General features: G+C 43.0%; 1 protein-coding gene across 1 annotated transcript in view; it reads left to right on the top strand.

Annotated features, from left to right (window-relative positions):
* Window positions 1-13,804, top strand: part of LOC140304740 (myosin-10-like) — a 58,573-nt gene that overhangs the window by 41,469 nt on the left and 3,300 nt on the right. The window contains exons 23-40 of the mRNA XM_072383503.1: window positions 804-912; window positions 1,006-1,137; window positions 1,297-1,503; window positions 1,579-1,716; window positions 4,136-4,259; window positions 4,673-4,844; window positions 7,994-8,206; window positions 8,563-8,707; window positions 8,826-9,032; window positions 9,125-9,229; window positions 9,665-9,817; window positions 10,639-10,887; window positions 10,982-11,194; window positions 11,556-11,768; window positions 11,902-12,063; window positions 12,200-12,328; window positions 12,416-12,504; window positions 13,537-13,660. Of these exons, the coding sequence (XP_072239604.1) occupies window positions 804-912; window positions 1,006-1,137; window positions 1,297-1,503; window positions 1,579-1,716; window positions 4,136-4,259; window positions 4,673-4,844; window positions 7,994-8,206; window positions 8,563-8,707; window positions 8,826-9,032; window positions 9,125-9,229; window positions 9,665-9,817; window positions 10,639-10,887; window positions 10,982-11,194; window positions 11,556-11,768; window positions 11,902-12,063; window positions 12,200-12,328; window positions 12,416-12,504; window positions 13,537-13,660 (2,884 nt within the window). The remainder of the gene's footprint in view (window positions 1-803; window positions 913-1,005; window positions 1,138-1,296; window positions 1,504-1,578; window positions 1,717-4,135; window positions 4,260-4,672; window positions 4,845-7,993; window positions 8,207-8,562; window positions 8,708-8,825; window positions 9,033-9,124; window positions 9,230-9,664; window positions 9,818-10,638; window positions 10,888-10,981; window positions 11,195-11,555; window positions 11,769-11,901; window positions 12,064-12,199; window positions 12,329-12,415; window positions 12,505-13,536; window positions 13,661-13,804) is intronic.

Genomic DNA, 13,804 nt, shown 5'->3' with positions numbered 1-13,804 from the left:
AGCTTGCAGTACATAATGATTTAAATCTGAAGCTCCCCCTCCACATTTCAGCTTCACTCTCTGCTCTTTAAGTAGATCTTAGCTCAGCTTCAAATGATAAGCACACTCAGTCACAAACTAACTGATGAGTAATTGGGTTATTTAGCCAGTTATTGGCCATGTTTGCTGACAGGTTTGCCATAGCAACCAGAAAGGTGATGGTATGATGGAAACTATGTCCCCATGTTTTTACTTTTTTTTAGGGATTATGGAGGTTCCTTCACAGGGTTTGGTCTGACACACTGTTTTAGTGTTGTCAGACTGTGTCTGCTATTAACAGAGCAAAGGGTGCAGTGATCGCAAAGCAGAAGCAAACCAGTCATAAACCCGAGAGGGCTCAAGGATTCGGTTAGCTTATAATTACTCTTGCGTATCAGCTGCCTTTTAGCGTGTTTCTTTAAAAGCAGAAACTGGTGATCACGTATGCGATCGTACACGTGAGCTTGATGTTTGCTACGGCACAACTTTTTCGAGAAGGAAACCTCTTTATGAATTCGAAACATCCACTTCGAGACAGAATTAAAGCTTTTTGTGGAATTGAGGAAGAGTTTTAAAATCTGCTGTTTCCATCATCCTTCTCAGTGGAAATATTTCAGAAAAGAGATGATAAAAACATGACTGCCGTTGCTTTGTCAGCTTGATTCTGTGGCACCAAAGAGGCTGCAAAAAGGTCTGAAATCATTGCATTTAATTGTTATCTATACATAAAATTCAGCCTCTTTCAGACCGTTATTTATTCTTTCCTCTTTTTTTTCTTGTGTCAGAGCTTTTGCTAAGAAGCAACAGCAGCTGAGTGCCCTGAAGGTCCTCCAAAGAAACTGTGCTGCTTATCTGAAGCTGCGCCACTGGCAGTGGTGGAGGCTCTTCACCAAGGTGAGACCCCTGACTCTGACTTCAACATGTCTTTAAATAGGTGAAAATAACCTTCCTATTCAGACTGAGTTTTTTTCTTTCTTTCTCTTTTAGGTGAAGCCATTGCTGCAGGTCACCAGACAGGAAGAGGAGCTACAAGCCAAAGATGAAGAATTGATGAAGGTCAAGGAGAGGCAGCTCAAGGTGGAGAACGAGATGGTGGAGATGGAAAGGAAACACCAGCAGGTAAGTAGCCCCCTTTTAGAAGAGGAAATATTCAAATCTGAAGTGGATGTTATCTAGAGAAAAAGGACATTTATGTACATTTGATGTGTGCTGTTTTTTGTTAGCCTTTTAGCTGAGAAAACAGCACTTACTGTGCCTTCTAAACATTTCCTCCTTCAGCTCCTAGAGGAGAAAAATATTCTAGCAGAGCAACTCCACGCAGAGACAGAGCTGTTTGCTGAGGCCGAAGAAATGAGAGTTCGTCTCCTCTCTCGGAAGCAAGAGCTGGAAGAGATCCTTCATGACCTTGAGTCTAGGGTGGAGGAAGAAGAAGAGAGAAACCAGAGCCTGCAGAATGAGAAGAAGAAGATGCAGTCTCACATCCAGGTTCGAGTCAGATTGGACTTTCTGGTCCTCAGTCTCTCCACTGGTTTCTAAATGTGTGTGTTTTTCTCCCCACAGGACTTGGAGGAACAGCTCGATGAGGAGGAAGCTGCAAGACAGAAGCTACAGCTGGATAAAGTGACAGCTGAGGCAAAGATCAAGAAGATGGAGGAGGACATTCTGCTGCTGGAAGACCAAAACTCCAAGTTTCTGAAGGTGAGGAAATTATACCGTGAGTTAGCAGGTCAAACAAAAGATTAGAAAAACAAAGATGATCCATCATTTCAGAATCATCCAAAGTAGGGGGTTATTATGGGATAGCACCAGTTATCACATTTCAGCCATCAAAGAAGTTAATGGCTATATTAGGCCCTCAATTATTTATTTGAGAATTTATTTTTCTCATGTGGAGTAGTTGTACAATATACATCTTTAACAAAGGGGAAAAAAGACTAAGTGGGTTGCACCAGTTTACGGTTATTGTGGGTTTTCTCAAATCAGATACCTGTGGTTGCCATCTACGAGCTTCTGGCATAATCCTTTTTGGATATTTGACCACACTTTAAGACAGAATCAGTTAAATTTTTTACAAGTTTCCCATTGGAAAGCACCATTTGCTTTTAGCCAGTTCTTTTTGATTCGACCACCAAAGCCCTGAAAAACTACAGCAGCATCGTCTCTTCCCTGGGCCTCAGCAAAGAACCAGTCATGTCAAGGGGCTGGGGGCTTGGTAAAGGAGACAGTCGGGTCAATGTTAGGACTGCCATGTTTAAAAATGTAGTGTTGCGTTCAGTTCAATTCAATTCAAGAGAGAGTAAAAAAAAAACTGAGCTTCAGCATGAACATAAGGTCAAACCAGCAGTGCAGCCACATCTTTTTTCTGCTTTTTTGTTTTAATATATCCAGTTCCAAAAAATTCAGTGCTCCAAAATGCTAACCTGTATTCACTTTTTTTTACAAGCAGCTTTGGGTAAATACAGGTTAGCATTCTGAAGACTCCAGTTGACGTCATTATGTTAAGCCGGTTATTTTAAAACACCAGTTTTCAGGCAAACTAGATACCTGTGTGTTGTTGTCTGTCTCCCTGCTCGCTGGTCCTCTAGAGAAATCCAGAATACGCTGGGGGGAGGTTGTTTTGGAAGAGATGTTTAAAGTAAGATAATGACGTGCCTCTGGTGGTCTCTGGGTGTAGTGCCAGCCCTGAACCAGCACTGAAACTGCTTTGGTCAAGAAGGGAAGTGCAGACAACTCGCCGATGAAAGGAGACGGGAGTGATTGATTTCTCAACAGCTGGCAACTCACCTAATCCCTCTGTGTTCGTTTGGCATCCATGGCCAAAAAAATGTTCAGAAGTTTCTTAGAAAGTTGTGCTAATCAGAACCTGTAGACCAACACAGCCTTAATTAAGGCTGGGAACTACCATGACAAAATATGACTGGACCAACAGCCTTTTATCTAACTGAGTTGCACATGCATTTTGAAATGTTTTATTATAACTCTTTATATGCATCATGTAAGCATGAGCTTTTAATGAACTTCTTCTTCCACAAATTGAAACCAAATTGCCGTGATGTACGGCATTATTTTCATACAATGCTTACATATCGTCTGCGTCTTATCACTGCCATTTATCATTTCCGCCGGGTACCCAAAATACTGCCAAACAAACGATTTGAAAGTGGCGGGGTCATCTTCACTACCTGTATTTTCTGATGTCATTCTGGCTGCTTGCTGCTTCCCCTCCTTCCCCTCCTCTTCTTCTTTTCCTTCTCCATCTTTAGGTTCTGGCAGGCTAGATGTAGAAAAGGTGCATTACTGCCCCCACAGGTCACAAATAGAAGTTTGGATAGCTCACAAATAGCTCAGAAATATTGTCAAGTTTAATCTTGACACCCCAAGTGTACATGATCTAGAAAACACTCCAAACTAAATGCTAAATGTTGTGAAATGTTGTATTTAACATGCATCAGCAATGGGAACAAGTAAATCTGTTAGGAAGAAACTCATACTATTCCTGCAAGTATTACCTTGTTGCTTTCCTGTTGTTGAACCTGGTGCATCTGTTTTCATTTTCAAAATCACAAATATGTTATCTGATGCCCAATTATTTTGTGTCGTGTCAAAGGCAGGAGAAAAAGTTAAGGACTTTATCATCTGGTGCATTAAAATGATATGCTGTAAATCCAGCTCAGTTGGATTTTATTTGTGCCTGAAGCACTTTATTCTTAGATTTCCTTCAGCAGAAATAAAGGACATTGTAACCTGGTGTAGTTTTGTCAATTAAAACAAAACATATTCTACTTCTTTACCACATCAACCTTCCATTTCTTTAAAAAAAAAAAAAAACACGATGACAGCAGCTGCTGCTCTTTGTTTACCGCTGCCACTGACATCAGTGGAGCTGCAGCTGCTGGCTGTCTCCAGTCTATCAACACACTGATGCCATCCAACATGTGGCATCACAGAACTATAGAGGAAGACTTTGGCTTTTGTACCAGAAGGCCCCACACGTTTAATGAAGCAACAGTGCTTTTTTTGTTTGTTGGATAAGTAGCCAAACCTTTTCACCTAACACAAACACTAATTGTCTGTCTTAAAAACTAAACCACACTTCTTTGTTTGTTTTACCCAACAGGAGAAGAAGATGCTGGAGGACAGGATTGCTGAAATGACCTCCCAGCTAACAGAGGAAGAGGAGAAAGCAAAGAATCTCGGCAAGGTCAAGAACAAGCAGGAGATGATGATGGTCGATCTTGAAGGTAAAGTGACTCTGAGCAAGCAGTTGTTCCTGCCTCCATTTGGTGTCTTGAGAGTAGGACACATTTTGTGGGACAAACACTAACCAGGCTACCAAACAGATCAATGAGCCGGGGTCAACCGCTGCAAGAGAAAGAGTCGAGTAATTATGTAGGAATGAAAAAATAAAGTTCAGTTATAGGACACCTCGTATGAGTGCAAATGAAACCTGATTTTATAAAGTCAGTGTCCAGAATGTGATAATGAGCTGCAAAGCAGCTAATATGATTACTGTTAATTGGCTGTTTTGATAATGAAATGCTTGTGTTGTTGGCGAACTGCTTGCCTCGTACGACTGCGCTGTAACTTGTGACTTTACTCATTTTCCTCTTGAGATAAAAAAGTTGACAGAAAAGTGTATTGTATCCATCTTCAGAACGTTTAAAGAAGGAGGAGAAAACGCGGCAAGAGCTGGAGAAGGCCAAGCGGAAACTGGATGCTGAGACGACTGACCTGCAGGACCAGATCGCTGAGCTTCAGGCTCAGATCGAGGAATTGAAGATGCAGCTGACCAAAAAGGAGGAGGAGCTACAGGCTGCTTTGGCCAGGTCACTCCCCACATCATTCATTTATTTTTCTATACCAGTTTTATCCTGTTGTCACCAGTCCATCACAGGACCAACACATAAAACAACCAGCTGAGATATAAACTGTGAACTTTCTTGCTGTGAGGCAAGCATGTTAACACTGCCACACCACTGCGTCATCTCCAAATAAACCAGCATTTGAGAGCCTCCACCTGATGCAGTTAAACTGTTTTCTGGATGTGATGCAGTTCTGTTCCATCCTTCACACAATTCCATTTTACATTGGTAGTGTTCCTGAGCAGAGCTTCGGCTCGACAGGTCACGTTCAGTTGGGAAAAATCACATTTCCATTGTATCTGATAACCCTTTTGATAAGCCATTTAACATTGACTTATAAATCAAAGCATTGGAAAGGCATCTACCTTAAGGGGTGAACCGGTGTTGTTTCTACTTTTAACGCGCAAATTAACAGAGAACCAATTTCAGCTAGTATCTTGAGGTTCCTTTTTTTTTTTCTTTTTCCCTATGAGTAGCTTGTCAGAAAAATGTTATGTGCTGTGATGTGACAGCTCGGATGTTTCGCTGAGCACTCGTGTGTGAGCAGGGTGAACAGGTGGGGGAGTCAACACACAGCCCTGGGGGGAGCCGGTGCTGAGGGTGATGGGGTAGGAGAAGACATCGTAGGTTCTCACAGACTGCGGCCTGTCTGTTAGAAAGTCCAGGACCCAGTTGCAAAGGGTGGAGCTTAGTCTGAGTGTGTTGAGTTTTTGGTGGTATGAGTGATTGTATTGAATGCTGAAGTGAAGTCCACAAAGAGTAGGCGAACAGACGGGTTCTTGTTCTCTAAGTGGGTGAGGGCTGTGTGGACCACAGAAGACATGGCGTCCTCTGTGGATCGGTTCTGCCTGTATGCGTATTGGTGCGGGTCCACAGTGCAGTCCTTGATGTGAGCCATGACCAGTCTCTCGAAGCACTTCATGACTATCGGGGTGAGGACTACCGGCTGATAGTCATTCAGGTTTGTCACGGTGGATGTTTTGGGGATGGGGATGATCGTGGCGGTCTTTAGGCAGGTGGGGATCGCCGTCTGTTGGAGAGAGGTGTTGAAGATGTCTGTCAGCACCTCGGTGAGCTGGTGTGCACAGCCCCTCAGCACCCACTCGGGGATGTTGTTGGGACCGGCAGCTTTGCGGGGGTTAATCCTCCGGAGGGTCCTTCTCACTTCTGCTGGGGTTGCACTGAGGGGCTCCTCTTCTGGTGAAGGGGTGAGTCTGGTGCTGAGGGAGGTGTTTGGGTCCTCAAAGCGGGCATAGAAGTTGTTGAGTGCGTCGGGTAGAGAGGGGTCACTGAGCCATTGTGCATCCTTGTTGCTGTAGTCTGTAATGCACTTTATGCCCCTCCACATACTCCATGGATCATTGGAAGCAAAGTGTCCCTGGATCCTCTGGGCGAATGCGGCCTTCACTTCTGCAGTCAGCTCTCTCCTAGTAGAGACAACAGCTCTTCACTGTGATAAAATAGCCTCAATACTGTAAAATAGACAGTTGACCAACAGACCCAGCTGGGACTCAAAGCAGCTAAAGCTGTTTCTTAGTGTTTCAGCCCACGTGTGCATGTTTTTTTTTGTTTTTTTTTAGTTTTATTTTAATCTTAACTCAGCTCTGATCCCTAATGATACTTTCTGAGACCTTTACTTTGGAGACAGCTCTGTCTGATTACAGCAAACTGATGCTGATTGTTGCCCTCAGTTCTTTTTCCACACAAAGGAATTGAGAGTTGAGCGCAGTGGAGTTTGTTTTCTTTGTTTGTAGATTTTTATGTTTAATTCATTATTTACTGAACGTGAAAAACATCTCTATTCCTGGCTGGAAGAGACCTGTTGAGTCCTTCTATTTTTAACCATCCAGATGCTTCCATGACTGTTTTCTTCAAAGTCATAATACTGAGATAATGAGATAAACAGCTGTACAACTGTGGTAAAACACTCCCCTGATGGCCAGCTCAAATCATTTTAAACTGGCAGTCAGCCGTTTCCTGCTTTCATGAGACCAATGAACCAGACACGGGGCTCGACGGTAAACAACTGCTTGATTGATTTCACGCCACACAGTCCTCAGTTTAGTCACAGCCGCTGGTAATTACACTTTCATTAAAATTGATGCGCCTCCTTTTGAACAGCTTCTCTGTGAACAGTCGTATCGTCTTTGTTTGGAAAGTGGGGCACCACATTTCTATGGAAGTCATTTGTGCTTTTAATCAAGGCAGCAACATGGGACGGCTGTAGCTCAGGAGGAAGAGCAGTCACCCACCAATCAGAAGGTCGGTGGTTCGACTCTGGCTTCCCCAGGATATATGTCGAAGCGTCCTTGGGCAAGACACTGAACCCCACGTTGCCTCCCAGTGTATCACTGGGGTTTGAATGTGTGTATGAATGATTAGAAGAAAAAAAAAGCACGTAGTTATGTGTATCTTAAGACGTGCTGTATGAGTGTGTGCGAGTGGGGTGAATGTGGCATGTAGTGAAGCGCTTTGAGTGGTCAGTTAGACTAGAAAAGCGCTATACAAGTACAAGTCCATTTACCATTTACCAACATTCAGTTAATTATAAAACTGAATTAGTGGGACATTCAGTGTTTACAGCGGTGGATTTTTTTACATCTCACAGGAGAGCTGGAGCCAGCAGGAGGACTCACACCCACCTGCAAACATTACCGTTTCATTACTTTTTCCCTCGTCCTGTGAGGGCAGTTTCAGCAAACAACCACACTGCCACCATGTGTGCACTGGTGGTTTCATGTCAGAAAAATAAAAAAAGATTTAGTTTTATTTAACTTGAGCAACCGCAGGTTGGATAGTTGCTCGTAATATAATTAAACTGTTCTTTGTTGCACTTGTGTCGTCATTTTAAGGAGAAATGTCCTCAGATATGGGGTAAACCTTTGATTGATGAATTCATATGAAACATTACTGATGTCTGTCATTTGGAAGAGCAAAAGTATCCCACTGGACTTTTGTGATAAGTAACATACAAATAATGCATGAACGTTTTAAGCTGTTTTAAGTCATTCTTATCACACTCTTTTTGTGGTCATGCTTGAGCTGTATGTTTTCATCTTCAGGTTTAGATTGGGAAAAAAAACAACTTGTGTGCGTGTGTTTCTCCCACCCAGGAGTGATGAAGAAGCCGTCCAGAAGAACAACGCCTTGAAACAGGTTCGCGAGCTGCTGGCCCAGTTAGCTGAGCTGCAGGAGGATCTGGAAGCAGAGAAAATGTGTCGAAGCAAAGCTGAAAAGCTGAAGAGGGATCTGAGTGAGGAGCTGGAGGCTCTGAAGACGGAGCTGGAAGACACGCTAGATACAACGGCTGCCCAGCAGGAACTCAGGTGCCTAATCAAAGCTGTGCCACCAATGAGAGAGTACAGGGCGACTTTCACACATCAAAGACATTGGGAGTGGGACTGCATATTTAAAAAAGACTGCTTTAAGGAGTCTCCATAGTTGGCTAATGATTTAATATTAATTGACTTTTAACTACATGACATTAACATTTTACAAACGTAGCACAGAATTAACTTAAGAGGTATCAACCTCTAAACATATTCTTTAACATTTTAAACTCTTTCCTCAAGTTTCCATCACCAGTAAATTGTGTTCACCACCACTCACAGTTCAGGGGACACTTGATTGAGATTTCAACCCGACGTGTCTCATGGTTTTGTTCTTTTTGTCTGAACTCCAGATCCAAGCGAGAGCAAGAGGTGGCAGAGCTGAAGAAGGCCATAGACGAGGAGGCCAAAAACCACGATGCTCAGATCCAGGACATGAGGCAGAGGCATGCCACGGCACTGGAGGAACTGTCTGAACAGCTGGAACAGGCCAAGAGGGTGGGTGGTACCTGGTAGCTACCTGGTCGTACCTGGTAACTCTTGGGGGGGCTTTCATTTGCTTCTTTGCACAAGACTTCAGTAAAAAAAAAAAAAACATTGCTCTTATTCTATGCAGTTCAAGGCCAACCTGGAGAAGAACAAACAGTGTTTGGAGAGCGATAACAAAGAGCTGTCCTGTGAAGTGAAGAGTCTGCAACAGGTGAAGGCGGAGTCAGAATACAGGCGAAAGAAGCTGGAGGGTCAACTGCAGGAGTTTATGGCCAGGGCCACCGAGGTAGAGCGGGCAAAGGGAGAGCTGACTGATCGCTCGCAAAAGCTGCAGGTAATACCTCCTCTGACACACTGCAGTTTTTGATGTCGTTTTCACAACGCAGTTTAAGAGAATTTTCATGAGTCCTGTTTTTCGTTTCTTAGACGGAACTCGACAACATTTCTGCTTTGCTCGAGGAGGCAGAGAGGAAGGGTGTCAAACTGACCAAAGAAGTGGAGAACCTGAACAGCAAACTTCAAGACTCGGAGGTTTGAAACTCTACCATTTCTGTTAAAAGTTATGGGAACTAACCCTGGCACGACAATGTGTTTCTCAGCATTTTAAATATGGGGAATACTGTAGAAATTACACAGGCTAACCAGGGTAGTAGACGTGCTTCCAAAATATCCAAAGAGATGACATAGGCCTTCAAGCGGATTACCTATAGGCATCTCCTGATATATTGTTTACACAGGTCTCTGCTACATTATGGCAAAAGAGTGCGTCATGTCATGTTGAGATCGATAAATGAACTAAACCTGAGAAAATCTTTCCCTTTCGTAACTGATCAGAAGTATGGAAAATAATCCAATTTAGCTTCGATTGTAAAACTGCTTGCAGCGTAATAGATATGTCTCCCTTCTTTCTTCTCTTTTCTCTTTAACTTATTGGACTATTATTTCTGGCTTTGCTCCTGCGTGTAGGAGTTGCGGCAGGAGGAGACGCGTCAGAAGCTGAACCTTAGCGCCCAGATCCGCCAGCTGGAAGTGGAAAAGAATAACTTGCTGGAGCAGCAAGAGGAGGAAGAGGAGGCACGACGCAGCCTGGAGAAACAACTGCAGACAGTGCAGGCTCAGGTACATACCCACAGATCTCTGCAGGTCTAACACACAGGGATAGAATAAGGCAGGCGCACCATTCAGGTACCAGTGCCAAAGGGAAGACCAGGCTGGAGTTTCCAGCTGTTTTTCAGCTGTGAGCACCTGTTGTTGAGGAGCAGAGCAACATGCGGACAGCTGTAACTCAGTCAAGCTTTGCAACAAATTAAAGACCCTTTGAAGTGAAAATCTGAGTCAGTTCAAGATATCTGGGGCAGATTCTAAATGTATGTACATTTGGATAAGGGAAGCTTGCCATTTGCCAAGCAGCAGTGAGGTCTAAGAACAGTAAAGGAAGCCGTAAAACCAGAGGACATGATGCAAGAGAAATGCTGCAGTGCTGCATGTGTTTCAAGATGAAAAGTTCATTGTCATTTTGTTTGTCTCTGTTGCTCAAATATGTGGTTTGAAATGTCAAAAACAAAGTAAAGAAGCTTGAAACTAAACTTTTGGAAAAAATAAAATAAAACTCAGGACCTTAAATACTGAGGTAGTTTTAGGCTTTTTGTTTTCAGTTGTTTAATTTGTACACACCTACTGCTTATCTGAATCTCATTAGTTAATAATATCAAATTATAATAATAAGCCACCTATTGAAATGAAAGAACATCAGTAAAATGGACACATTCCTTGTTTTGAGATGAAGTAGTAAAAGTTTTATTCATGCAGCTGTAGGTAAATACTTATTTGTTTGCATGTACTTCTCATTAATCAACACACACAACCTTCACCACAATAGTGATTTCTAAATGCTTTACGATATTCGTGTATTTCTTTTTTACAAAATGTCTCTGCTGCAGCTCTTTGAAACAAAGAAAAAACTGGAAGATGATGGTGGGGCAATAGAGGGTCTGGAGGAGATAAAAAGAAAACTCCAGAAGGACATGGAGCTCACCACCCAGCGTTTGGAGGAGAAGACCATGGCCATGGACAAAATGGAGAAGACCAAGAACAGACTGCAGCAAGAGCTGGATGACCAGATGGTGGATCTGGACCACCAGAGACAGATAGTCTCCAACCTGGAAAAGAAGCAGAAAAAGTTTGATCAGGTACAGCGGATCATCCAAGAGAGTCAGAGAGGTGGTGAGGCATGGTCACATCTGTCAGTGTATTGAAGGCAGTTGCTTCAATTTTCTGCATTAGATGCTGGCTGAAGAGAAGACCATCTCAGCTCGTTACGCCGAGGAACGTGACCGCGCAGAGGCTGAGGCCAGAGAGAAGGAGACCAAGACTCTGTCTCTCACCAGAGCGCTGGAGGAGGCCTTGGAGGCCAAAGAGGAACTGGAGAGGTTCAACAAGCAGCTCCGCGCTGAAATGGAGGACCTGATGAGCTCCAAGGATGACGTAGGAAAGAATGTGAGTGACCTTGACCCTTTTAATTAACCTGCTCATAAATCATATACTAACTTTGAGCATAAAGATGTGCTCAGATTGAATCTATTTGGATCTAAAACAGCCTGGTTACACAGCAGCAAATGTAAAGAAGGTTGAGCAATTCCTCTCTCTGTGCTATAACTTTTGGATGTTTTGTCTTTTTAGCTGTTATAGTGCCATGTTCCCTATAAGAGCAGCTTCTGTTCAGCTGGAGTTGCACCTAAAAAATGAACTGAAACAGATCCCATTTAGCTGTCTTTTGACGAGATGCACTAGCTTTCACGATGCAACACAAGCACAGATGTAAGTACTCACTGTAAGTAACTTGCATTCCTACATATAGGTACATGAACTGGAGAAGTCTAAGCGTACCCTGGAGCAACAAGTAGGAGAGATGAGAACACAGCTGGAGGAGCTGGAAGATGAGTTGCAGGCTACAGAAGATGCCAAACTGCGTCTCGAGGTCAACATGCAGGCCATGAAGGCTCAGTTTGACAGAGACCTGCTTGCCAGAGACGAACAGGGAGAGGAGAAGAAGAGGATGCTGGTCAAACAGGTGCAAAGGGGCTCATGGCCCATCAGATCTGCAAAACGTTTTACCTTGTAAATATTCAGGTTGGCCTTTTTAAATTGGCAGGATGCCGACATTTGAATCAAGTGAATTGCTGTGTGATGTTTTCCTCCTCCAGGTGCGTGAGATGGAGGCAGAGCTGGAGGACGAGAGGAAGCAGAGAACTCTCGCTGTTGCTGCAAAGAAGAAGATGGAGATGGACCTGAATGAGCTGGAGGGTCAGATTGAAGCTGCCAACAAAGGCAGGGATGAAGCCATCAAACAGCTCAAAAAACTCCAGGTAATCTTAAAACTAAGTCCCAACTCTCACTGCAGGATACCCCAAAATTCCCTTGATGCCCAACTTTTCTCCACCACAGTCGCTGTAGTTTCCTGCTAACTTATTCTTTAACTTGGTACATATGTTGTTTCTACAGGCTCAGATGAAGGACTATCAAAGGGAGCTAGAGGAGGCCAGAGCCTCCAGAGACGAGATCTTCGCCCAGTCAAAGGAGAACGAGAAGAAATTCAAGAGCTTAGAAGCTGAAATCTTGCAGCTGCAGGAGGTGTGATATGTGCTGTGTTTTATTCAAGAAAAATCACTGATATCTGTAAAGTATGAAGCCTGATTGCTTTTGTGGGTGTCTGTGTAGGATTATGCAGCATCAGAGAGGGCACGGCGGCATGCTGAGCAGGAGAGGGACGAGCTGGCTGATGAGATCTCCAACAGTGCTGCTGGGAAGTCAGTTTCACTGCGGCCTTCTTCACATTAGTAGTTGACCAATAGACAGGTTCACACCAAAGATCAAAGGTCACACCTCACATCTAAAGGGGCACCGTGTCTTTTCTTTATAGTTTATAAGAATAGTTCGCCAACAGGAACTAAATTATACATTTACAGCGGCTGCATGGGATTCAGTCCTTAATGTACCACTTCACTTCCATTTGTAATCATGTGCTTGTACAATTCAAAGTAGTCCATTGTATTAATTTTCCTAATGCCAGATTAGCTCAAATGTACCCCAACTTATATATATATATTATATATATTCTTGTGTGTGTGCATTTACTTACTTTTTCATACATTTTTTCAGTCCATGACTTTATGGTCAGCTGTGGCTGGTGTTGAAGGGGTCCTCTGTGGATATGCTTGTTTAGCAGAAAGCAAAAAAAATCAGTTCCTTTACAGTTACTGTTGGAGCTGACTGTGCAAAGAAGAATGTTGCAAAAGCTGCTCAACATACTGAACAATGCTGCACACCCTCCACATGAAATAGCGAGCAAACGATAAACTATGTTCCGACAGAGGCTTCTTCAGCTCTGCTTGCAACAAAGAATTGGAGATTATAACTCTGCACTGTTATGCACCTTTTTCTCACACAATGACTGATGATTAAACATTATTGATTCTTTGTTCCATTTTGGGATCTACGAGGTATTACTTAATCCAAGTCAGTTCAGTTGTGTCATACACTGTTGGAAATTATTTTAAATTGACCTTAAAAAGAGGTCAGATCTAAAATGTTTAGATACTTGAATTTTTATTATTAAGATGTTTACTTATTTACATGAAGACACTACTTGATCCTGCACACCTGCGAATAGTACTGAGTAAACAGTGTATGACAGTTGACTCTGTCATTATGTTAGTTTGCACATATCAGCAAACTTTTAAGCCAAAAGAGCATCTGAAAGAGCACAACATCTGCTGAGCATATGGATCAGTTGAAATATGCGGGATCAGAATAGAAGTTGATAGAAATCCGTGTTTCAGGTCGTCACTGCTGGAGGAGAAGAGAAGGCTTGAGGCTCGTATCGCTCAGCTGGAGGAGGAGCTAGAGGAGGAGCAGGGGAACATGGAGCTGCTCAATGACCGCTTCAGAAAGACCACCATGCAGGTAGAGTTGCACACTATGTAATCGTGAATAACTGTTATATTCATTGTCTTAGAACTTGTCAGCTTAAAACAATGCTTACACAAAATTTTATTTTTTTTTGGTTTCTTTATTTTGTGTGCGAGTGTGTGAAAAGAACTAAATACA

The sequence above is a fragment of the Leuresthes tenuis genome, unplaced genomic scaffold (assembly GCF_036924035.1).
Source record: "Leuresthes tenuis unplaced genomic scaffold, fLeuTen1.0.hap1 SCAF_4, whole genome shotgun sequence".
Lineage (NCBI taxonomy): Eukaryota > Metazoa > Chordata > Actinopteri > Atheriniformes > Atherinopsidae > Leuresthes > Leuresthes tenuis.
The sequence above is the reverse complement of the archived record's forward strand: the minus strand, read 5'-3'. Positions and strand labels throughout refer to the sequence as shown.